This window comes from Rousettus aegyptiacus, unplaced genomic scaffold, assembly GCF_014176215.1.
Source record: "Rousettus aegyptiacus isolate mRouAeg1 unplaced genomic scaffold, mRouAeg1.p scaffold_m13_p_14, whole genome shotgun sequence".
Classification (NCBI taxonomy): Eukaryota; Metazoa; Chordata; class Mammalia; order Chiroptera; family Pteropodidae; genus Rousettus; species Rousettus aegyptiacus.
Window position 1 is genome coordinate 52,575,601 of NW_023416289.1, and position 25,863 is coordinate 52,601,463.

General features: G+C 44.5%; 1 protein-coding gene across 5 annotated transcripts in view; it reads left to right on the forward strand.

Annotated features, from left to right (window-relative positions):
- DET1 (DET1 partner of COP1 E3 ubiquitin ligase) overlaps positions 1-25,863 on the forward strand; it is a 34,513-nt gene extending 8,650 nt beyond the window's left edge. For 3 of the 5 annotated variants that reach the window (XM_016151639.2, XM_036231969.1, XM_016151641.2), the window contains exons 4-5: positions 4,077-4,268; positions 7,178-7,835. In XM_016151639.2, coding sequence (XP_016007125.1) covers positions 4,077-4,268; positions 7,178-7,367 — 382 coding nt within the window. In that variant the 3' untranslated portion in view covers positions 7,368-7,835. Of the gene's footprint in view, positions 1-4,076; positions 4,269-7,177; positions 7,836-17,517; positions 19,346-23,300 lie in introns of those variants that run through there. The other 2 variants (XM_036231971.1, XM_036231970.1) reach the window with 2 other exon arrangements.

Below are 25,863 nucleotides of genomic sequence, written 5' to 3' on the forward strand. Positions count from 1 at the left end.
AAACAACGTTGCATTCACTGAAATAATTGAAACTATAAGAATAAGAACATTTAGAACAGAGGCATGCTTTAAAAGTTTTAAATTTGTTAGATATAGTTGAACTATCCAAAAAAGTGGTATAAAAAGATGAGGAAAATGGTAGAGAAAAAATGAAAAAAAAAATTAGAAGATTTACCCAGGAGTCCCAAAATCTGACTAATGCCAGAGGAGCAATAGGGAAAAATGAAGGGGAGGAAGCAGCGTAGGGCAGTTCCCAGTGCTGAAGGCCATGTTTCTAGATTGGTAAGACCATTTAGAGGCGTGATCAAGCTTGGTTGTGGTGACTCATGTGAGCCAATGTTAAACTTATTGCAAGCCGATTACTAAACACAGCCATTATTAAAAATTAGTCATTTCCTAATTATTTCACTACTCTTTATGCTCTTGAGGTTATTCGTATTTGTTTGCATGGTGAAAATACTATATATTGATGTTCATTTCTGGACAGCTCCACATTAGTGATGTCACACTGGTACCTTGAAATCGACCACAGCAGCAGGAGTTACACCACAGAAATTGGCAAGTGCTGCAGATCATAACTTTTTTCCCTTGGAGAAATAATGATTAAACCTTTGTCAGTACAGTACTGGATCCATCAAGCATCCACTGCAGTCAATGAGAAAAAGACCCACACTGAGGCATATATAGCATCATGATATTTTAGAACATTGGGGATAAAAAGAAAATTGTAAAAACTTTTAGAAAAACCTGCATTTCACATATTAAAAATTAATTCATCAGAATGGTATTGGACTTATCAATAACAACATTGAAAGCTTGAAGCCATTAACATCAGATGTCTCTGATAAAAATGATTCCTAACCTAGAATTCTATATCTAAATAATAGGTGGAACAAAGACATTTTCAGACATGTGAGATCTCAAAAAAATTACCTCCCATGTCACTTTTCTAAGGAAGCATCTGGAAGATATATTTTACTAATAATGCACAAAAGGATGGTACAGGAAATAGTCTGACACTGGAGAGACGCCAAGAGAATTCCAAGGACCATGGTAAAGGGAAGTTCCAGGGTGACGGACCACTGGCTGGACCAGGTTGAAGCAGGAGGGGTGGAGGTTTCCAAGAAGGATGTATCCAAGGAAAAATTAAAATCATTAGAACACTTGGCGGTTTTGAGTGCATTAACAGGAGACTGTCAGTTATGTTCCAGCAGGGTCGCCAGGACAGGCAAAGCTTTGGAAGGAGGTCAGGAGAGAGTTGCGGGAATATCAGGAGGAGGAAAAACCAGCAAAGGGATTATTCAGTCTAAAGGTCCTGAGGTGGATCTCGTGCATTTGAGGAGCACCAGGGAGGTCAGTGCGGCTGGGCTGGGGTGAGCAGGAGACAGAGTGGCTAGAGATGGGGCCAGACACAGGGGCCGTTCTGAGGCTTCGGCTTTGACTGTAGATGAGATTGTATTTTAGTGGTCTCACGTTTAAACAGGATCACTCTGCTTGCCGTGTTAACACTAGACTGTGGAGGTAGGGTGGAAGCGCAGGCACCATTTAGGAGACTGTTGCAATGATCCAGTAAAATTATTGCATGTTGTTTCCTGCTACTAGAATTTAAGTTCTTTTTTGTTCACTTGTAATATCCTAAACACCTAGAAGAGTGCCTGGGAAAAGAGGGGAAAGAATTAGTTAAGTATATGAGTGGGCATGGGATCTAGTGCCCAAACTGGGGGTTGGCCTTGCATGGGGGTGTAGACAGCTACATAGGCGCAGATGTGCTCACAGGAGCTTTAAAAAGGTCTCTTCTCATTACTTCTATTTTTCAGTAACAGAATAGGCAATGCGATTAGGTTAGGGTCAACACGGAGGAGAGGGACGAGATAGTTACTGAAGAATGTGGGAGGCTCACCAGACTGGGAATGTAGCACCAGTGCCTGAGACAGTAAGGGCCCCATGAGGTTCGTGGTTGTAAATTCAAAGTGAGCATCGCCATGTTTTTCTCAGCTGTGGAGATAACTGAGTAGACACAGGCATGGAATAGACAGAGTTGAGCTTAACGAGGGGTGTGGTTTTTCCGAGTACCACAAAGCAGGAGAAGACAGGTTGTTGAGGACGTATGTGGTGGAGTGATTGTGGAATTTAAGCTGACTAAGGAAGGGAGGACACGATGAGGTTGTAGGGTGACAAAATGTTGGTAGAATCGATGGATGGCACCATGTAATCAATTCGAGTTGAAGGATTGTTGAAACTGGGTTGAGTAGAGAGAGTGAGCTGGAGAGAGGAGAGGTGGTTGGAGAGTGTGGTGCTCCATCCTGAGGGTACAGGGGGTTGCAGTCATTGGTGATGGTGAGATGACTGTGGGGTCGAGCAGCTGAGACAGAGAGGAGGTCTAGGAACTAGGAGGCCATAGTGTTCGAAGGATCATCTCTGAGAATTTTGAAATCACAGATTCAGAGAGGCATAGATGGGCAGAGTGCGAGTGAGCCAAGAGCTAAACAAGTGAAGAGTCAGAGGGATGACTGCTTCATCATTTAGTCAGCGGGGGAGCACGGAGGTTGGAGGTGGTGAGTGCTGCTGGGGAACAGGAACTGCTTTAGCCTATAGATTTTCATGGAGGCTTGGCTTTGTAATCATCACAAGCCTGGGCCAGCCCCCATCATTTTACCTTTTGAAGCCACCGAGCCTGACAGGGTTGGAGTGTAGATTATGACATGCAGTCTTGGATCTTTGCTGGAAAAGGGTTGAAAACCAAAGAGCCCACGATCTTTGATGCCAGCTAAAGTGAAAGGGAAAAAAATAAGTTCTTTTTGGCTCAAGGTTTAATTTTGTGATTTACACTGAGGCTGTGAAAATTACTGTCAAGACTAATGGACAAGCCGTGTTGATAGCTAGGGAAACTGTGAAGTGTTAATGTCCATCTAGCACTACAGGTTAACAGAGAAACAAAAATTAAAACCCATCTATCTAATCAGTCTTTCTGATCTTACCAAATTTAGGAACATTCAGTTTTTTTATTTAATTAGTTTTTATTCCATTATTTCAGGGGTGAGTCGATATATCATTTTCCCCCCAGACTAAAAAAAATTATTTATTTTCCCTTTGATGGGTGAACTAAATGATATGCTTTGATGTAGAGATTAAAAAATGGCTAGACAATTGACGTTCTAAGAAACTATAGGAAAGTGAAAATGAGGGGAGGAAATCCATTAATGTTTGATGTATTTCTACTACTCTTTTTTTAGGCACAATTTTTTTCGCATGTGTTTTTAATCATACTATATAGACAGAATGTAGCCTACTTTTTAAATTTACCATTATATAAACATTTCCCTTGTTACGTTATAATATTTGAAAATTATAGTTTTCCATTTGGTTTTTAATTTTTCAACTTTTCATTGTTGTAAATCATGATATATTAAATGTACATGGAGAGTTCTCTGTATATGAGATTGTTTCTTCAGGGTAAATTTCAAGAAGAACAGGAGTACTTGGTTAAAGGATTTTAAATTTAGTATTTGTTACGATCGTGAGAAATAACCACTCCATTATTATTTATTGTTAAACATAAGTCAGATGTGTACTGTGTCCATGTTATTATTTTTCTAGACACTGATATTTCTGCAGGTTATATGTAGCTACTCTCAAAGTTTATTTAAACAAAGAGTGAGTAATTTGTCAAAAGGTTTAATGAAAGTTTGCTGATATCTGATTCTAAGAACAAAGGGGCTGCTTTATTCAGGATTCTCTGCTCTTCCTACCTCTTTCCTGATGCAGTCTGAGGCTGTTATTTAGGGAGAGTAAATTCAAGTAGAAATAATTGTCATAGATCAGTTATACTCACTTTAAACTTGTTTGTAGAGTCTATGTTAACTTTTATAATGTTTCCCATTTCTATTCCGTTTTCTCTTTTTTGAGAGTATTTGTAGCTAGCTAGACTTGTGATGTGTGTGAGGTCTGACTTCAGTCAATATCTGGGTTTTTATTTACAGAATGAGTTGTTTTTAGACATACGTTTGTCAGTTTGAAATCCAAGGCAGCTTCGTGTGTCCGCTAACACAGCCTTCTTCACTGGTGCTTTATTTTAGGTTTAAAGACACTATTGTAAATGCCAAGTATGGAGGGCACACGGAGGCGGTACGCCGACTGCTGGGTCAGCTCCCCATCAGTGCCCAGTCGTACAGTGGTAGCCCATACCTTGATTTGTCTCTCTTCAGCTACGATGACAAGTGGGTGTCAGTCATGGAGCGTCCTAAGACTTGCGGAGATCACCCTATCAGGTAACCATTTCCGCTTCAGCTGCAAACCTCCTCAGGGCTGGTGACGACCTGCTTCCTCTTTCTCTTTTTCTTGGACATCGTTTCACTGTGACTGTGTCCACTCGTAATCATGGGTTGAATTGAAAGGGCAGCTCTTCTATAATGTGGCGGGTGCTTTGATCATTTAGGCAATAGTCTCATAAATTAACAACCTCTACTCTTTGCTTCTCATCAAAACATCCAGTTCAGGTAAGCGTTGTTTCCTTTTAAAGGTATCCAGGGAAGGAAACTGTACTTCTCCATTTAGTAATCTAATAACATTTCATAGGTTTTCTCTAGCTCAAATTATTTTATTTTCCCATGTTACCCAGTAGAAAAGATAGCAGAGATAATTTGGGGGAACAGGTGGTTTTGGAGAAATCATGCATCCTTACTTGGACAATTTTGGAATGTAGACTCCTGTATTATTGCTGGAACCTTGAAACTAATCTCTTACAGTCAGTCCCTCCCTCGCAGGTGTCCAGTTCACAGACTCACCTGTCTCTCCATGTCAGGAGCTTGAATTGTCCCGCGTGCTGTAATAGGTACTAGGGAAAGGAACTGGCGTTGTTGTCACTAGTGGGGTTATTTCAAAGGAGGCAGATGTGTTCTTAGAACCCTGGGCTGGAGCATGGGTCTTTTCCTCATAGACTCAGCGATGGTTAGTATTTCATAATCCAGCTTCATTGTAAATTGAATTGACTTGTCAATCACCATAATGTTTCCTTTGGGAAATTATAGTCAAGTTCCAAAAACCAGTTAAATTTTTTTTACTTGGAAAATTATAAAAGCAGAAGAGCAAACCTCCATGTATCCATCACCCTGCTTTAGTAGTTATCGACTCATGGTCAGTGTTGTTCTCTCTTTCTGCCACAACCACTACCCTCCACCCCCACTGCCACTCTGGATTAATCTGAAGCAAATCCCAAGTATCATCGCATTTTACTTGTAAATTTATCAGTATGAATTTCTAAAAGATAAGGACATAAAAAATATAATCTCAGTACCATTATTTCACCTGGCAAAAACAAACTTTATTAAGACCACCAAATATCTAATCAGCTTTTAAATTTTTCTATTGTCTTATAAATATTCTTTTCGTAGTTTGTTTCAAATTGGGATCTAAACGAGGTTCCTATGTTGCATTTGGTCACTATTTCCTTAAGTCTTTTTTAGTCTCTAGGTTGTTTCCCTCTTACTTTCGTTGCAATGAAATGTTGAACCCAGGTAGTTCCCCACGTTCTAGATTCCACTCGTTGTATCCCTGGAGTAGTGTTTCTTGTCTTTCTCATTTCGCCATACTTCCTGTACACTGGTAGTTATATTTAGAGGCTCAAACAGCTCACTTTAAATTACAAGCCCTTTGTGTGTTGCAGACTATATGAGTAAAGTAAATGTGTTTTCCACACATAAAAGCATATAATGGGCCTCATTTGATATTGTCAGGCAGCTCGAGATACATTTCTCTCCTTTTTGATTTCCCTGCCTTTCTCATTTGAAAATTTTAACCCAATTAACACATCTGGAAATGCCATAGTCCCTGGCTAAAGGGGTTTTTCCTGTAATTCTTATTTTTAATTTAAAATGGGAAATGTAAGGATAATAGAGTAGTGCCATTACTCTTAACACCTCTGTTGTATATCCCGTTCTAGTCTATGTCAGTATGCATGTTTACATTTACATTTACGCAGCTACAGTTCTGGTACTCTGTGGTCTGCTTTTATTTTATAAACACTTTCCATGTTACATATTCCTCATAGTTACAGTCTTAATGAGGGCATATTATTCTATCAAGCAGATGTACTATATATATTTTGTTTAACCATTCTGTTATTACTGGGCATTTATTCTCTTTCTGCTTTTTTCTATTAGAGCTAGTGCTATAGTAGCCATCTTTATTCATGTCACTTTTTACTTCATTTAAATTAAATTCTGAGGATGTAAATTCTTGGAAATGGGATTATAGAGTCAAAGGTTATGAATATCTTTATATCTACTTTTATGTTTGCTTTCTGAAAGGGAAATTATCAAGCTGTTTAATTCAGGCTCTTCATTTTGTAGGACTTCCCCAGTTTCATCCCCAACCCTGCTGATCTTCTGTAGTTCTCAGAACCACAGGGTACCAATTTTGCATGTGGGAAAAGATATTTAAGTACTTAGGTGGATGGAAGCATCTTTAGTCTTACTATTTTGGATTAAGAATGAAAAACTACTTAGTCTTTTGTGTATGAAAAAAACCTTCTCAAAGAATTCTTAAAAATGAAAAAACTCAAATATGGGCCTAGATCTACACTGTCAACTAGCCACATGTGGTTGTTGAGCTTTTAAAATATGACTAGTCTAAGTTGACGTGTGCTCAGGTGTCGCATACACATCAAAGTTCAAGGGCTTGACAGAAAAAAGAATGTGAGCTATCTCATTAATATTTTTATATTGACTGTAGATTGAAATGATAATATATTGGACACTGATATTGGATTAAATAAAATATATTATTAAAATTAATTACACCTTAAAAATGTTTTTTTAAACATGGCTACCTGAAAAATTTATATATGTGGCTTACGTTTCATTTTTAGGCCTGGCCTAGACAGTTTTGGGGCAGGTAGTTTCTAGAAAGGGGCGGCGTTAATTAAGGCTGTAACTAAGGGCTCTCCTGGGATAGAGAAAAGACCCAGTGATTCAAGACAACATAGTGAAGTTCCTAATCACCCCGCCCCTAAAATTGGCTGATAAGATGAAGGTGATTTCACAGTTCTGACAGCTTGGGGCTGATATAAGAGGGGGTTTCATAAGGTAGAATAACGAGTCGTTCCATTCCCCTGCTGTGCATATTTCAAGATGGTGGTGACTATCTACACTGTCCTCTCTCTCTTTCTTGTTCTGTTTAGGTTCTATGCCCGGGACTCTGGTCTGCTCAAGTTTGAGATCCAGGCAGGCTTACTGGGCCGCCCCATCAACCACACAGTGCGACGCCTTGTTGCCTTTACCTTTCACCCTTTCGAGCCCTTTGCTATTTCTGTGCAGAGGACTAATGCCGAGTATGTAGTCAACTTCCACATGCGACACTGCTGCACGTAGGGGCCTCACCAGAGCCAAATTTTCTGGTCTTCCAAGGCTTTTCCCCTCCTTTCCTCATGGACTCTAAAGCAAAAGCTCTTGACTGCCAGCTTTGTTGGTTCCAGACTGGTATACCTCAGACGGGGAGAGCTGGGGAAAGGAGTGAGGGTGGCGGGCCTGGTGGACTTTTTTATTGTATACAGAAAAACTACTGATTAAAGTCCTCTCGCCTTTTCCCCGTGGTAATGCCCAGCATTAATTAAGTCCATTTAATTTTTGTTTTATTTTGCATTTTTATTGCTATGAAGATGAGAGCATTACACCTTTACCCCCTTCGTATCACTTCTTTGGCATTATGGTATACAGCCTGAAGCAGGAAAATCTTGTTTACTCATGAGAACTGTATACGTCCTTTCTACTTAGCCAACAAGCAGGGCTGTCTTTTTAAGAAAACAAAATAAAGCCTTGGTATTTTCTTACTTAAATATATCCTGTTTGATGACTGCCTTATGTTCTGATCTCACCAACTGCTTTTCGAATACGTGAGTTCCAGGAAGGACTGTGAAAGAGACTAGAGGCCATGGATTTAGCAGCTGCTCCTGGGAGAACTAAGTGGTGTGTGCCAGCATGGAAGACAGTTATCTGCCAGGATTGTTTCCTCCCTTGGGTTTTCTCCTGGTAATTGTTACCGCTGGAGGAACTGGGCATAATTGCACGTTCTCATGTGGAAGCATGCTCCCATCTGTCCCATCTGTGTCATGCAGGTGGCCCTAGCGGAAACAAACACTGTTTAGCACGTACTGCAATTTGGGTAGGGGGAGCAGGCAAGCTCCAGGTGTCCCTAAAGACATTAGACTGGTTGTTCCTGGATGGTTGAGCCATCACAGCTATCCCACAAACACCTGCCCGCCCCCAGCCGGCATCCTTCTGTCACATTCTCAGCTAGTCTTCTCCAGAGAGCTTGTCAGTCTGTTACGTTTCACCTTCATAATGTTCCCACCATTTATGTAGTAAGCTTGTTTAGTAACATCTGACTTTGAAGGCGGCTTTGAAATGTTGGGTTTCAGAACAGGCTATAAAAGGAGCCATGGATGCGGACAGCTGGATCCTGGATCCTCCTATATCCAGACTGACTTCCCTTGGGAACATAAGAAGTATGATATGAGATGTGAAGACCCACCAAAAACAATTCAGCGAATCTCATCATTTTCTATTTTGAACAGCAAAATTCATTCTCATTTAGCATTCACAAGATTCAAGCACCTACCTGCTATGAGTCAAGTAGATGCTGTGTCAAAATGTTAAGGATGAGGAGAGAAATAGGCAAATAAAGAGTATTATAATGCAAAACAGTAAAAGCTCCAATACTGTGTATCCAGGAACAGTGGAGGGGGATGAAGGAGAGTTGGAGAAGGAAAGCCATGCTAGGGAAGGGACACTGGAACGAGATAAATGGGAGTGTGTTGTGTGAATCAGGGCAAAGGACATTTCAAGAAGAGGTCCAGCATGTTAAAAGACACGGAAGCGTGAAAAGGTCTGTCAAGTTGTGAAATGGCAAATAATCGAATATGGCTACAGCATCAGCCGTGTGAGGGGCCAGGGGAAATGTGATTGGTTATGTAGAGAAGTCTTTGCACGCTGCTAGGGTTTTATGGAAGGCATGGTGTGAATTTCATAGAGGTAACTTTCCACAGTCTGAAAGATGGCTTGGAGGGAATGGAGCCTAGAGGTAGGGAGGCCAGACGAGTCAATGGTGGTAATCCAGAGGAGAATGGGAGGGCTTGCAGGACATCACTGGGCATTGGGACGGGTGAAATACTGAGGCATTCTAGATTGTTTGTAGGTCGTGACAAAATCAGGGTCCCAAAGCTGTCACATGTTTGTGGGGCCGAACTGACCTTTCTTTGTGGAAGCACTTCACCTGCACCTTTTTCTCTGTACTGGGTTTGCTTGATTGTACCTAAGGGCTTGGCAGACTGGGAAGCGCGTAGAGTGTGAAGTCACGTGGGCTTCAGCGTGAATCCTGGCCCTTCGCTCATTAGCCGTGGAACCATGGGCTGATTTCCTAACCATTCTGAGGCTTAATTTTCATCTCCCTCCACTCTAGCTACACAGTTCCTTGGTCATATTTTATTTAGATCTTTTCGTCACCTCTAACTACCATCTCTGAAGTCCCAGTTTCATGCAGCCCCATCTGACCACCCCTTGTAGCCTTTCACCTTACTCACTTTTCTACCTCCACAGATGATCTTTGACCTCATGGAAGCCTCCAGTCCCTTGACCAACTGGGATTAGTTACGGTGACAAACTGCCGTAACTAAAGCACCCCACAATGCAGTGCTTAAAAAACATAGTTGTTTTTTCTCTCAGGTAACAGCACAGAGCAGATGTTCATAGTCAATGAGTGGTTCTGCCAAACACAGCCATTCAGGGACCCAAGGCCCTTTCATCTTGGCCCCCTGTGACATTGTCCTGGATTGAGCTGGGGAGAGAGTGAAATGGTGTAGAGGAGGCCCTGCCTGGTCTTAAGGCACCTGTCCATTAGGGCACATGTCGCTGCCACTCATGTTGTAAGGATCTTAAACACATGGCCACATGTAATAAGCGAGAGAGCCTGGGAAATGTAAGTGATTGGCCAGCTAGGTGACAGGCACTCTTGTATTTGTAAGAAGCGGAAATGGGTTTTGGCAAACAGCCAGCTGTCACTGGGACACTGGTGTCTTCACTAGCTGTTACTTCCCCTCTGGTCCTCTCCCCTTTCCTTATTCAGCCTTCGTTGCGTAGTCTGTAATCACACCCTTGCAGTTACCTGTAAACTTCCTTGCTGCTGCTCCTCCATGATAATTTAGAAAAACCTCAACTCTGTGCATGCCTGTGTCTGAACAGCTGACAATTACTGCAGAAAAACCATATCTGTTCTTAAATTCATGACCACAAGCCTAAAGTGGGTACGCAAGACTACTAAGAATCCGTGTGTACTTTTCTTGTCTACTTTCCCGCCCCCTGAAATCACTGTTTCACACCTTCACCTCTTTTGAAAACCCTCTTCCCATTTCTCACTTAACACCCTTGCCACCTACTTCATGGCAGAAATAGAAACCATCAGGTGAGCATGTCCTTTTCTTTACCATACTAACCACGTGACATGCATCTGTGCTCATTCTCTGCCTTTCCTCCTGAGAGATCCCTGTTTCTTAGCCAGCTCCTCCACCAGTGTGCCGAGTCCCGGCTCCTCTTGACTTCGCAAGGTCTTTGCTCTGCAGTTATTTCTCCTACATCATCTGTCTCTTGATAAGTCATTCCCATTAACCTATAGATATGCTCTAGGATCTTCTTCTTTGAATAAAAACTCCTGCGTTGGTCCCCAAATCCCCTTCAGTTACTGCTCGTTTCTCTGCTACCCTTCCCAGACAAAATTCTCAAAAGAGTTCTCTAAATGAAGTGTCTTCACGTCCCCACATTCCATTTTTCGTCAATCCACTCCAGGTAGGTTTCTGTTCCCACTACTCTGCTGAAGCTGCAGTTGTCCAGGTTACCAGTGATTCCATGTTGCCACTGCAGTGCTCGCCTATTGTCCCTTTTCTTATTCAGTCTCCCAACATAGGACATAGTCGATTTCTCTCTATCAAGAAACACTTGCTTCTCTTGATTTCTAGGACAGTGCATGTTTCTGGTTTTTTCTTCCTGCTTTACTGATTGTTGTGTCTTGGTCCCTTTCTTGGCGTCTCCTCTGCTTTATCTGCAGATGTTGGAGTGCCCTAGCCCTTTGCCTTGGATTCTCACCTCTTTTTCTCTATATGTCTTGTCTTTAATTGATTTCATCTGTTCCCATGGTTTTAAAATCTAGTTATATGCTGATTACTCTCAGTTATAACTCCAGCTCCGACCCCTTCCTTGAGCTCTGAATCCATATAGCCTGTGGATTATTTGGCATCTCAGTTTGGATTCTAAGAGTCATTTCCAGCATGTTTAACACGATGCTCCTGATACCCACCCCTACCTCCACCCTGTTTTTCCTCAAAGATTTCCCACATGGCTTCAGTATCTACCCATTAACTTGAGCCAAAAACTTAGGAATTATTCTTTCTCTTTTTCCTATCCTTCTTCTTCCCCTCCACCACCCACATATCTGACTTCACTCCAGGGTGTTCCCTGAGCAGTCCGAACCAATTTTGATAGTCCTGCACTCCTTGCTAATGACCAGAAGTAGCACTAGGCCAAAAACAGAATAGGGGGTTCGTTTAGGAATCGTGTGACCTAGTTCGGGTCAGTGCTACCATGAGGTAAAGCTTTCTGGAACTTTTGGGGGAACATTTTCTCTTTTGACAATGTTGGTGAGGACACTTAAGCCCACATTTCCACTGTCTAAAACCCAGTGGTCATACTCAGGGACAATCAGCCTTAGGATGAAGCCGCCCCGGATGGCAGAATGAAGAGGAAAGAACCTGGATTATAGATGACATAGGTGGCCGACTAGATCATACAACCTTGAAACCCGCCTTGCATCTGGATTTCCAGTTTCTGTGAGAAAATACATTTCCCTACTATTTAAGCCATTTCAAATTGGGTTTTCTGTTTATTGCAGTTCAAAGCAAATTAATAGGCACAGAGGGGGAAAGGCAGGTCCCCTGTAGAGGGTCATGAAATTCCTCTTGGCTTGGTACCTATTTGGTTCCTGTTTCTGATTCCTATTCTTGGATTTTTGTAAGATTTTTTTGTAAGATTTTTGTAAGATTCTTGTCCTTGGATTTTTGTAAGATTTTTTGTAACATTTTTGTAATATTCCTATTCTTGGATTTTTGTATGATTTTTGACTCCTATAGTCCCTCTGCAGTCTCCTGAGCTGGCCTGGCAGTTTCTTGTAACTAAAAGGACTTAACTAAAATGAGAGATAAAGCATTCAGCCTATTGAGCACTTGATCCATGTTAAGTTCTCAACCCCTATGTGTTTGTTTAGATCAGATTTGTTTCTGAAGGTATAAAGCGGCTCTCAGTAAATCTAGTGTCTTGTGTCCACAAATGTCCAATGAATCATAAGAATCTTTGGAGAAACAAGTTCTCCAGAACCAGAATGCTTAAGAAAAGCAGAGACTTTGGGGGAGATATATATATATATATATATATATATATATATATATATATATATATATATATATATATATATTTCAGATATGTATTTTTCCCAGAACCTCTCTCCTCTCATCTCTGCTCTTCAGGGAACTGACATGTCAGTGATCCAGCTGAAGCTTCTCTGGACCTTTGAGAGAAAGATTCCATTCAAATTTAGCAAAACTCCCTTCATAGTCCTTGCAGAGGACCAGTATATAACAGTGGAAAATCTAAATTAGATAATTTTTAAAAGAATGGTAGCTTCATTATTTTCAAGTACACAGAGTAGCTCCCATCTCAGCCCTGAGTGTTCCTTTGTAGAAGCCCTGTGGGACTTTCCTTAATGAGTAGATTATAATTATTGATAATCAGTGTAACGGTTCTCTGCGACACGTGCTTCAAAAGCAGTTGAGCATATTAAGTGTTTTGATGTTCCAGGGGGCAGTTTTGTTTATAACATTAGTCTGCTCAGTGTATATCCTTTATAGCTATAATCCTCTGTCATTTTTTTAAAAAAATCTAAAGTCTCCATCATACAACATTTGATTTCCAGAGGCAGGAATAATGTAGGAGGCAGAGAGTATGACTCAGATTTTTTACCCATGGTGTTCTGATAGAATTGTGGGAACAGCTCAGGCTTGCAAGTGAGGCCTTCTGCAAACCCTGGCTCTGTCACCTACTAGCTGTACTACCCTGGGCTTGATAACGAGAACTTCACTGAGACTCAGTTTCTCCTCTATAAAAGTGGGATAACTTCTGCTTTGCAGGATTAATATGAGCACCGACTGAGCGTTAATTACAGTTAATACAGTAAATAATGCTAGCCGCCTCTCCTCTCTAGATCTTTTGGCCTGTGTGGGTGGCTCACCTGCCTCTGTAGTGTCACAGAGACTGCACCCAACCCTCGTAGTGCCTCTTTATTCCCTGATGACCAAGCGCTATGATCTTGCCCCTTCTCCAGGCTCAGCCCGTGCTCACCCAACAGAGGCTGGTGGCATCTGTGGTGGTACCATTCTGCTGCTGAAGCCTCTGTCCCCGGTGTAGCCAGGTCTGAGAAGACCAACATTTTCCTAACCCTCTTTGCTGCCAAACACGCTGGATGGAATGAGCTTTTTTGCTGAGAGTTTGTTGTTGTCGTTGTTGACTATGAACATTCATTAAAAGCTGGCGATGGACCGGAAACTGTGCTCAGCATCTTATGTGTCAGTTCATCATTTCTGAGATGCAATTTTCAAAATTGAAGTGTATCTAAAACCGACATCTTATCAGTGTCAGCCAGGCAGCAGTTGTGACATCACTGCTGTCATCGCTTGTGTATGTGCAAATTGAGCATCCTCTTCATATTGTTATCATTCCTGTTGAGTGATACATGTTGTAATTCTACATGTATTAAATGTACACGCTGCTTAAGATGTCTTCAAAAAGGTTATACTCTGATTTTGTATTGCCTCTTTTTGGCTCACCCACCCTACTGTCAAGCTACTGGTTATCCAGTCTTTGAGTGTGGAGTCAGGAAGAAAGAGCTGAGTGGTGGCTGCTTTTTTGTGGGAGCGCACTGCTTCTGCATGTAATGTTTCATTGACTCTTTGATGATGAAGGCCTGTCTGTCCCCTGCGGGGAGAATTTACAGCATCCCAGGAGAACTGTCTGAAACTGCTGTGAGGTGGTGGCTCATGTTACGTCTAACAGCAGAAGCAGGGTCCTAGGCCCCATGCCGCACAGTCAAGCAGCTCTTCTTGGCCCCACTTGCTTCTCTGAGGCCAGAAATCCAACTACTGTTTCTCTTCCAAGAATTAGTAATTAACTTTCCAGGATTAGAGGAAGAGACTGTCTCTTAGCTTTAATGAATTGTTGAAAGAATAGAGAGGTTTCCTTTAAAAAAAAAACAATTTGGTATCATTTTTATTGGGAAAATGAGAGCAATGCATTAAGTTTTCACATTACAAACTGGAGAGTTTGAAAAAAATTCTGTCTGATGAGGATATTCATTCAGAGGAACAGGGTTTAATAACTGAGACACACACCCTCAAAATCTTAGAGCAACAGTAGATTCTCCTGGTTATCAAGTAAGGCAATGAGATTTAGAAGGCCGAAAAGTGTTGTATTAGAGAAATGTAGAGTTTCCCAAAAAGGCAGAATGGGGAAAGCTGGAGTAGGACTTGGGAACATTTCTGTGGATTCATGAAGAGAGGATTCAGGGAGTGACAGGCAGCAAGTGCCAAGGTCAGAGAAAGATGAGTCATAATTGCCAAGGTTTGCTGTTGTCTAGATTTCTGTTTATAATTTTGCAGTAAGTCCCTTCAAGGATGGAAAATAATCCCGTAAAATTGAACACATAAAATGAAAACTTACACATGGCAAAAAAATATCAAAACAAAATCAGATGACAAATGACAACACATTTATCAAAGGGTAGGTAGATTTCCTTCGTATAAAATGTTTTAGAAAATAATAAAAAGATGAACAATCCCAAAGAAAAAAAATTGGTAAAGGGTATTGCTAGCAGGAAATTTACAGAAAAAAATAAATATACATGATCAGCAACTATATGAAAAAATGCTTATATTTTCATCCATCAGATTAGCAAAGGTTAAAATTGTTTGATAACTCAGTATTGTCAAGAATGTAGGGCGCTCTCATCCACTGTTGCTGGGAGAGTAAGTTGATTCAGATTCTTGAAAGCCAAAGAGAATGCCTTAATATGCATATCTTTTTTTTTTTTTAAGGCGAGGCAACCCGTGGTTGACCTCACAGTTTGCAAGGATCTTGTCAGCTTACAATCCCTTATTTTTTATTTTTCACGCCTATAGCAGCACCCGGTCTTCTTAGTACTTCCTAGTACTTGGTGGTCTCCCATCCAAGTACTAACCAGGCCTGACCCTGCTTAGCTTCTGAGATCAGACGGGATTGGGCTTGTTCAGGGTGGGATGGCTGTAGACTGCATATCTTTTAACTCAGTTAAGTTCTATGTATCAAGGCAAAGCATTTGCATATGTGAGCAAAACATATGCACAAGTCTATTTCGTTGCAACTTTTTCATTATGAAAAAGTGGAAAGTACAATAGAGGGCAAATTATGAAATGGCCATTAATAGAATCTGATAACAGCTGTTTAATGAGGCAGATGTGTACATACTGATTTGGAAAGCTCTGTAAGACAGTAATTGAAAAACTGTTTAGTGTAATGCTATATTTTGTTAAAAAAGACTGCAGTCTGTACTGAAATTGAAGCCAGTTTGGATGTAAATACATACACACTTGTAGAGTCATAGAGCACTTTGAAAGCATACAGAAGCTGCTGTTGATGACGATTACCTTTGGAGACTGGACCCAGGAGTGAGGGAACATGAGCATTTATTTTTTAGTTTATTCTCTTTCTCTTTGTAATGCTTTTACTGTGAACATGTGTTGTTTAAAGTTTTTTTAGTGAGTTTTTTTATTTGTAATTGTGATAACATATTTACCATCTTAATTATTCCTAAGTATACAGTTCAGTAGCGTTAAGTATATTCACATTCTTATGCAACCAGTCTGTACAACTTGTTCCTCTTGCAGAACTGAAACTTTATACCCATTGAACAATTCCCCATTTGCCCCCTAGCCAAGACCCTGGTAATCACCATTCTATTTTCTGGTTCTATAAATTCGACTACTTTCATTACCTCATAAAGTGGAATCGTAAAATATTTGCCTTGTTTCTTTTATTTCACTTAGCATAATGTCCTCAAGGTTCATCTGTGGTGTAGCATGTGTCAGAATTTCCTTCCTTTTTAAAGTTGAATGATACTTCATTGTCGTATAGACCACGTTTTGTTTATCGGTTCATTTGTTGATGGTCAGTTGGGTTGTTTCCACCTCTTGGCTGTTGTGAAGTGTGTCTGTGAACATGAGTGTGCAAATATCTCTTTGAGACCCTTTCAGTTCTTTTGGATATATACCCAGAAGTGGGCTTTAAAGAGGTCTTTAAGAAGTGTTTAACCAATGAATTCACCTGTAGTAACAGAAGTGGTATTAGGTAGACACTCTGTGAACTAGTTGAGCTGAGTAGTCTGAGGCCAGGGTTTTCTTTACCAGCCTCCTGAGGGCTTAGCAGTTTCATTCCTGCCCCCTGAGCCTTTCCTTTGCACAGTCAGGAGGGGCCTTAGCAGGTTTGTGAACCCGCTGCTCCCTGCCTGCTCCTGCCTGCATTAATTCAGCACATTTCTCTGGCTCCCTGAAGGAAGAGGTGCTGTGGCAGCATTTAATTAGCCACCGTGAGCATGCTTTCCCAAGGACATGACTTATTTCTCAGCCAGCTGTTGCCAGTTGCTTCCTAGCAACATGCAGCGCCCACATCTGATTGCTTCTCTCCAGACAAGGGGAGTGACTGGTCCACCTGCTGTCATAGCTGGGGAGGGACAAGGGTGGGGGTGTGACCCTGGGCCTAGGACTTATTCTTCAGAGAAAATGAATGTTCTGAACCTGTTATTCCTGCAGAGCCAGATATGGTTCTAAAACCTTTTGACTCTTGAACTACCTACCCTACCCCTCTCTTTCAAGTTTATGATTAGAGCAGACAGAAAGAATGTCACCATCTATAACACAGACAGAGCAACATGGTCCAGAAAAGTCCTCTGGGATTGTGAGGTACACTTGACAGCCTTTGGGGAAGAGAGAATGATCTCACCCCAGAGTAGGTAGAGCCTACCTTTCAGAATGAGGGTGTGTGTGGGGGGCCCCGCGAGCGCCCTGTCTTGGGCAAAGGGAAAGGAAAGTCTCATTTTGAGTGGCTCGCTAACTGGTCTGTGTTTCTGAGGGCTTTGGGAAAAGAAAGAGGGAAAGAAGAAAGCAGCAGCAGCCAGCACCCTGAATCTGAACTTGCCATTCCTCAAGGGCTCTGGGAAATGGGTGCTCAGGGACCAGACATCAGACTCCAATTCTTTGCAAATGATGCTTCTGCAGGGGTTGCAAACTGGACATTTTGAGATGAGGTGCTGCTCAGTGACATGTTGTGTTTGGCATACATGGTGTTCTCATAGTGTTGAAGATCTGTAAAATATCCTGCTTTTTTGTGTTGCTGTCAGGAGACCCACATTCTCACACTGGGGTCCATTTGGATTGGGTGTGTGTGCCTCTGGCTTGTATAAGCCCACTTCATTCATCCAGGGCCATGTTGGATGTATGGCCCCTTCTACATCCACCGTGGTAAGTGTATTTACTCATTCATTCGTTCCATAAGTAGTTCTTGAGCTTCTTCCGAGTATCAGAGCCTGAGTTATTGAAAGACCAATAGGGTGTGTCTTTGCAGCCCTGAGTTATGGACCAGGTGCAGAGGCAGATAAGGAAACAGGCTGAGGGGTTCACTGAGAGACGGTGATAGACAGTGTGCAAGGGGCCAAGGGAGCAGAGAACCCAGGCACCTGACCTAGACTGGTAGGTTCACAGAAGGCTTCTGACAGAAACGTCGCCTTAGAGGGATTCTGAAGAACAATGAGAGGCGTTTACCTGGCGATACGAGTGGAAAGGAATGGCAAAGGGAAGGGAAGGGGCCTCCATCCAGAGGCGTGGAGGCTGAGAGTTTGGCATCCCTGGGGACTGGCAAGCAGGACCTCAGCTGCCTGAGGCCGAGAGCTCCAGGGGGCGGCCTTCTGAGAGTTTGCATTGAGGGAACCCCTGAGGAGTTTCATCTGAGAAGCCGCTTGTCAGATTTGTGTTTTCAGGTCACTCTGGCTCCAGAATGGATTTGATATGGCATGGGCAGTCAGGAATCAGGGAGGGGCTAGCAAAGAGGCCGTTGTGGTGACGCAAGAAGTGAACTGTCTGTGTAGATATACCTGTGAGGAGCACTTTGAGCTCCTCCCTCCCACACCCCAGGCAGGGAGCAGGCCTGCTCCTGAGGTGTGGAGAGGGCTCCAGGTCGGGCTTCCTGCTCTCTGCATCCTGCCTGCGCTCTCACCGCCTCCTCTGCCCCCACTTTTTCCTGCCTTCTCCTACCTGGACCGGCTCCTTAGAACTGGCAGCTGGACTCTCCTGTAAGTGGGGACTTGGCCTGGTGCTGGCAGTCAGTGCTCAGTAAGTTACAGCTATTGCTGGTTCAAATCTCAGCTTTCCAACCTGCTGCGTCTCAGATGGTGCTCTTAGCACTGTGAGCACCATTGCCTGTGGCCCATCACAGCCTAGGTAATAGGCCATACCACATCTGACCAGGCCTCAGTGCCCTGTGGCCCATGGGGGATGGTCAGGAGTGCTGGTGCCTGGCAGTGGCCAGGAGATGGAGACGGGAGGGATGGAGAGGAGGTGAGCACTTGTACGTGGGGGATGAGGGAAGGACAATTAAGGATGAGACAAGTGGGGAAAGTGGTACCCAAGCAATACTGAGGACCCAGGAAGAGGCTGATGTGGAAGGGGAGGTGCCAGGCATGGTTGGTCGGTAGCGCTCATGAGGTGTCTGGTGAGGGGATTCACGGGAGAGGTGGGTACTGAGCCTGGAGGGCTGGAGCTCCAGCCGGAGTTCAGGACTGAGGGGCTGGAGAGGGGCCAGCATCACCCAGGGGAGTGTTTGGTTTGAGGAGAAAATAACTCCTGAAATTCTTCACAACCTCATGAAACTATTATGATCGGCACATTGAAGACCAGAAAGTGGGGACAGGAGAGATTTCTGGATGAGCAGCCATGGGCCCTGGGTTATTGAGTGGAAGAGCTGGGATGTGAGCCTAAGTGGGCTGCTTCCAAAGCGTCTGTGGAGAACCCTCAGGCACCTCAGTACCTGGTTCCCTGGGCCCTTAGCCGAGGGGTCATTGTATATTTCTTTTAGTCTAAACCGCAGCTCCGTGAGAAGGGTAATAACATTTCTGCCTTCAAATGAGCACATTGAGGCCCAGAGACTAACTTGCCCTAAATAACTACACCGTGGATTGGAAAGTCAAGATTGCAGTTCGGTTCTCTCTGATTCTGATGCTCGAACTGCTATTCTCAGCACATCCTGCTTTTAGGGCTGGGCCATAAGATGAGGGAGGCGAGGAGCCCCACACTGGCCCGAGGTGGAGGGTTCAAGGCGCCAGATGCCTGAGTGAAGCAGAGAGCAAGAGGGGGAAGAGGGTGGGCGGGGCAGAATCCATTAAGCTCTCACTGAGACAGGGCATCTAGTGAGCAGCTGAGAGTTCGGTCTCTAGAATTCTGACTCCATACCATCTTGGTCTCTGACCCTATTGTGTCGCCTCACGGAGCCTTTTTTCTTCATCTGTGAATAGGCATAATAATACTGCCTCCTGAGAGTAGATGTAAGGAAGAAATAAGAGACTGCACGTCTGGCCCTCAACTGACATGTTGTTAGTAGTCAATACACATGGTAGAAAGCTCTGGTCAAGTGCCAGGCTAGGCAGCTTCTCCCTGGGTCTAAGTGGGTGCGAATGAGCATCTGAAGGGTTAACTTGGCATTTTCAAGTCAGTCTACCCATGGCAAGAAAGGAATAGCTTTTCCCGTTTCTGGAGAGAGCAGGGGAAATGATGGCCTTGGTTCTGGCTTCCTTTCCAGCTGCTTTTTATTGATGAAGTGAAAATAGGAAGCTCCCACCTCTCGGTTCTCCCACTGTGTGGGCAGAGGCCAGCTTGTCTCAGCCTGCAGACACCTTCTAGGTGTGTGTTTCATATTGTATGAGCCACACAACCACAGGAAGCCTAGCTTGGGTGGCAGTGCAGAGGAAGGCTGTGGAAGATTGTGTCCTCTCCGTACCTTCTCTAGAAAGTAAAAAGTTTGGCTGAACTCGGGCCACTTGATGCTGCAAATGTCACAGAACTGAGGGCAGTCTAACACTGCACCATCACCACTTTGAGGCCGAACTTGAAAGGGTGTTAGAGGACACTTAATTCAGAGGCTCCCAACAGTTTCCAGTTCAAGGCCTTTTCACCCTTACAGTGACATTAGTGGTCTCACCCCCACAGTTCTACTTTTCATCCCCACTGAGTGACCTCGTCATTTGTTTGATCTCCCAGCATTCGAACCTCTTTCTGGGTTTGTGGGACTCTACATTTTATGAGTTTGAACAGGGAGTAAAGACCAGCTCCCGCTATAGGAGCATCACAGCTGACGCTCTGCCAGTCAGCCCCCCATGCCGGGCTTCCGGCGCCAGCCGTGCCAGAGGCATGGTGTGGGAGCTTCCTCTGTAGGGCAGTGGCCCCTAAATACTAATACTTTAGTATCAAAACCACATTTTCTAAATACAGTTATTTTCTAGATACAGGTATTCTTGAGATTCTATTGCAGGAGTAGTGAGGATTAGGCAAAATGATTTCCATTTTATGGAATAGGAAACCAACTAAGAGAACAAGAATAAGGGAGTCACGGACAGGGCCTGTATTAGTCTGCAGGCCTTTACTTTTTCGACTACATTCTTCAGGTCCATTCATAGGTTTCAGGACGCTTCTGAAGAGGGTTATAAAGGTGCTTCTTGGTCTCCTTATCAGACTGCAGACAGAGTGGAAGGCCCTGCTTGAGTTAAAGGGGAGGTCTGCTGCCCAGGTCGCCTTCTGGACGGTCAGGGGAATGAAAGGGAACTAAAAAGAGCTTATATTTCTTGGGCACTTGAGCCAGACCCTGTAAAATTCTTTATGTATTTTAACTAATTGAATCCTCTCGGCTCTTTGAAGTGCCTATATTGTTGTCTGTCTTATGTACGAAAAAGGAACTCAGGCACTTACTCAGAGACTAAGTAACTTGCCAGAGGTCGCAAAACTGGTGCCAGAATTCAAATCCAATGTTAGAGCCTGTGGCTCAGCCTGGTGAGGAGCCCTGGGGAAGGACTTGGGATAGAGGAGGGCAGATGGCATACCTGGGGCTCGCATTGCTAGCATTGGCCCTGTGGGTGGTTTGGAAAATCCCCATCTGAACCACAGATGCACACCAGGGAGAATGAGGGGAGATGGTCTGTGGGATAAGGGCTGTCTTAGAGACACCTGCATCTCTGGCCAGGAGAGTGTGTGGCAGATGGGCAGCCACGGAGCCCAGCCCTGACCAGCTGTTGTTTGCAGAGGAGAGCGAATGCATGGTGACAGCTGGATTAGGTGTACCCGGCAACCTCAGTGACCACTGGGCGGAGATGCACAGTAGGCCCTTCTGGCCCTTCCAAGCCCTGGGAGCTTAGTGCTTGCTAATCTCTATCCCCATGGTAGTAGGAGGTGACAAGGCTGTGGAATCTCCCACTTCTCCATGGCCAGGAAGCATTTCCAAATGATCAGAGAACCTCCCTCTTCCAGAAAGTAGGATGTAAAACTAGGATGATGGGCCCAGAGTCTGTAACTGGAATGAACAGTCTTTCTCTCTCTTGTCCTACTCTCGATTCTCTCTTCCCCATCTTCTGTATCCCCTTGGATTTGGGTCTCCTGATTTCATTTGTTTTGTCTGCCCTCTGTTTGTTTCCTGCCTCATTTCATAAAGAATTTGAAGCAGCTCTCAAAAATACATTCAAAATAATAGGACGACAAAATAACTTTTTTAAAAGTTTGGGGCCAGAGGTATATGAGTAAGTGACCAGAATTATATGGAAAGCTAGAATTCCTTGGTGACCTCTTTTCAGAATACCACTTCTGGAACCATTCTAATCTGTCTTATACTTTATAGCTTAGAATGAGATTCTGGGCATATTTTCTTTTTCATATTATATGAGCAGTTAGCGTACCTGTCGGCCAGGGAGAGAGGTGTCTCATACCCAGCCTGGAAGTGTACGGAACTGCAGAGAACCTGTGAGCCTGCTCCACACCACCTCTAAAGCGGAGTCTGATCAGAGATCTTGGGAGCAGAACATTGATGGTATCTCATGGAGCTGGGTGGAGCTTAAATACATGAACGTAGGGAATGGTGCTTGCTTCCTGCCAGCAGAACCCTGGAGGTGGGAGGCTGGCAGAGCAGGGCAAGGAGAGAGGGGCAGCACTAGAGTGAGCCCTTCTGCTGGCATCTGATGGGGCACGGATAAGCGGGGCCTTCTCCAAGGTTCCTGCATCTCAGTAGACACTGCAGAGCCAACATTGCTGGTACCTCACCCATCTAATGGGGCTCAGGAGTCCCTTCAGTAGGCTGGGTGCGATGGCCCACAGGGCCAGGAACTGGGATGTGTGGAGGGAGGTCAGCCACAGAGTCCACACGCTTATTGCTGAAGGGGTCATGTTTGGGTTCTCCAGGGAACAGACCATGACAGTCCTATGTACAGGGTGTTTATTAGGGCGTGGCCCAGGACAGATGCCTGTGGGAGGGGAGGCAGCAGGGTTGGGCAGAGAGAAGGCAAACAGTGGTACAGGCCCAGTAGTCTAAACCAATCGCAGGGTTCAGCTGGTGCCGAAAGTGCCTGTCAGAGCTGGCCCCTGTTGGTTGAAGTGGCCAGGCCCCCACCCAGGCCTCAGGCAGCCATTGGGCGGGCTTTGGCAGGGGTGTGACTGGTACAAGGCAGCTCTCTGTAGCTGTCCCTGGGGCTGACAGCGCTCCTGCAGCTAGGCAACAGGCCCTTCCTTGAGGGGGGTCTGGGCAGCACAACTCCATCTACCACAGAAAGGTCCAGGGCAGAGGTCCCTGTGTGGATGGGTAGGAACTAGTCTCCAGTGACCCCCTCATGGGCCCATGCAAGAGCCTGCCTGTCATAATGGAGGTGTCATGGCCATTGTTGGCCAAGAGAGCCTACGGACAAGAGGACAAGCTTTGTATTTCCCCCTAGTTCCAACTTCCCCGTCCCACCCCCGGAAGAGCAAAGGTGGAGACTGCAGATGGAGAAGGGGGAGGCTTCGAACTGGCAGTGATATTGAAGTTTTGTTACAGATTTGAGTGGACATTTAGATTCCTGAAAGAGAGTTGCAACTATTAACATGGGACTTATTCTTACAGTGAAAAGTGACCAGAAAGCCTTGGACTCTCCTTGAGATGGACGTTTGCGGGGAATGGAAAGGCTGACATAGTTGATGAGAGGCAGTGATAGGAGAAAAATGAAGTGGGATCCCATTAGTAAGTACTCCAAGTTCAGCGTGCTTCCTGAACTTGTCCCTCACCCAGGGGAAGCACAGAGCTGCTTATGTCCTGGGGCACAGGAGAGGTGGGCCTGCATGCTGCTTGTCACATTCTGGAAGGCTGTGAGCCTACATGGTGACCCAGTTTCCTGCCTCTGTCTGAGCGACGTGTTTCTGATTATAGGGGGTGCGAGGGCCCCGAATGACTGCAAAGTACTTTTCATTCAGACAGAACATGGTGAGAAATGCATTTTCGTTAATGCCCCAATTATCCCAGTCCCAACTAGGACAAAAAAAAATGTGTTTTGCCTGCTCCCAGGGACGTGCTATCCGGATCCCCTGTTTGTCCTCTCCTGGAAGTAGCTTTGTGATCTGCTCGCACAGCCGAGGGGCTGGACTGGGGTCCTTGCAATGGCTGAGGTTTGTCTGCCTCCTTCATAGGGCCCAGGATGCAAAGCCCAGGAAGGAGCGCTGTCTGTTGCTCAGAGGCTGGCACACCCTTCCCAGGGCTCCTGTGAAGAGCTAGGGCTGCTGCAGGCCCACAGTCCCTCTGTTAGACACACCCTGTAGCTTCTTGGCCCTCTTCAACCCTAAAACAGCATTTTTGCCTCCTAAACCTCTCTTGGGTGGGCCCTGCGCAACAGTCCTGATTACTGCTGTTCTCCATCTGACTCTCAGGTGGTCCTTGGCTTGTGGCTGCATTACTCCATTCTTTGCCCATGTAGTCACGTGGCCTTCTCTTTTTGTCAGTGGAGTCGTATCTCCTGCTCCTTCCATCCCCTTTGCTGGAAACATCCCACATCGCCCCTTGTCCTGCACATTTGCCTCGTAATGCTTACTTTTACTTTGAGCTCAGGCATCATCTTCTCCAGGAAGTGTTTCTTGATTCCTCTTCTCATCACTACCGTCTCTCTCTCTCATCCTCTCTCCCTGCCACCCCTCCCCCCACCCACACCCAGGTGCCCTAGTTCAGTGGTAGCACAGGTGGCATTAAAATGGAGTTTTTCTGTATTTTTCTCTAATTAGCCTCTAAGATACTTAGGGCAGTTACCAGGTTTTAGACATATTGTATTTGAATGTTAATAGATTTTTGAAGAAGGAGGCAGGGGGAAAGATTCTTGAGGAATAGATTGAGTCATTTGGCTTTTTAACTTAATTTTTGGCTGCAAATTTTAACAATCTGGCTTAATCTGCAGTTGGCTGGATTTAAGGGTGTAGGAGGACAGGTGATTTAATCAGAACATTTTCTGATTAAAATAACAGGAAAAAAGCAAGTACTAATAAATGATAATAATAATAATGATGATGATGTAACCATACAATGGGCACGCATCTGCATTCATAGTGTTTTCCCCGCCAGGACACCATAGACTGGAGCTGAAGGGAAGAGTGTGAGAGATGCGCTGGATGAGCACCAGCTGTATACAGCAGAGTAGTGTATATACAGTTTTCTTGGACAATGCCCATAACAGCCCTGTGGAGGTGGGAGTAGCTGAGGTTCAGGTTGATGCAGAGCTGGGATACCAACCCAGCCCCCTTTTTCCTCCCCCTGTCCCCCGCCCCCACCCAGTAGGCTAGGAGGAGTGGTTGCCCAGGGAAAGCCCTGCTAAGGGCCCAGAGAACAAGAGCTTCTCACATTTCCTGGGCACCCAGTCAGGCCCACCCTGAGGGTCTCCCCCACTGTGGGCACTAATGCCCAAGGACCTGGGCTTTCCTCCCAGCCATGCATGAGCTATGAGCCCCTAGGGGGACAGAGCCCCATCCCACTCAACCTCCTCTTTGTCCTGAAGGGAAAACTGACATCCCATGGGGGAAGGGTAGTGTGGCCTGATACCTAGTGTCTGTGCTCATTTGGGTCAAGACAGCAGGTGTCGTATAGGCCAGGGCCCCCTGTGACACCACACTGCCCCTCAGCTGACATTTACTTTCGGTTGAAGGGGATTACGCAAATCCAAGGTGGCTAAGCTGCCACAGGGCACTATGGAAATGAGCACTGTGTTCTGTCTGTCCCCTCCCTCCAGCCAAGCAGTAAGGACACCAGGAGGCCAGGCTGACTTTTTCTGGTGCGACTTGTTTGGCCGAATCACAGAGCATGTGCACAATTTAATTTGAACCTGAGTGGGTAAGGGGAGAAGCCAGATTAATTACCAGAACCAATTTCTAAGCCAAGTCAGATGACCGCCCCCCAAATCCTGGACCACCAGCAGGGCGGTGGTGGGGTAGGGGGGTGTTACAAGGTCCACATGTGTCACATGTCTATTAAAATGTTGTGTGCGCACTTTAGTCGATAATTTACATAATGCCTGACTGCAGCTTCAGTACATTTTTATAAACCAGTTCTTTATTTTTATTTTAATCAGTTCATTAATTGTTCTGACTAAGCAACAACAATGTGTATAGCGCCCTTTCTTACAGGTGAAAAAAGTAAAAAGTTGTATTCTTTC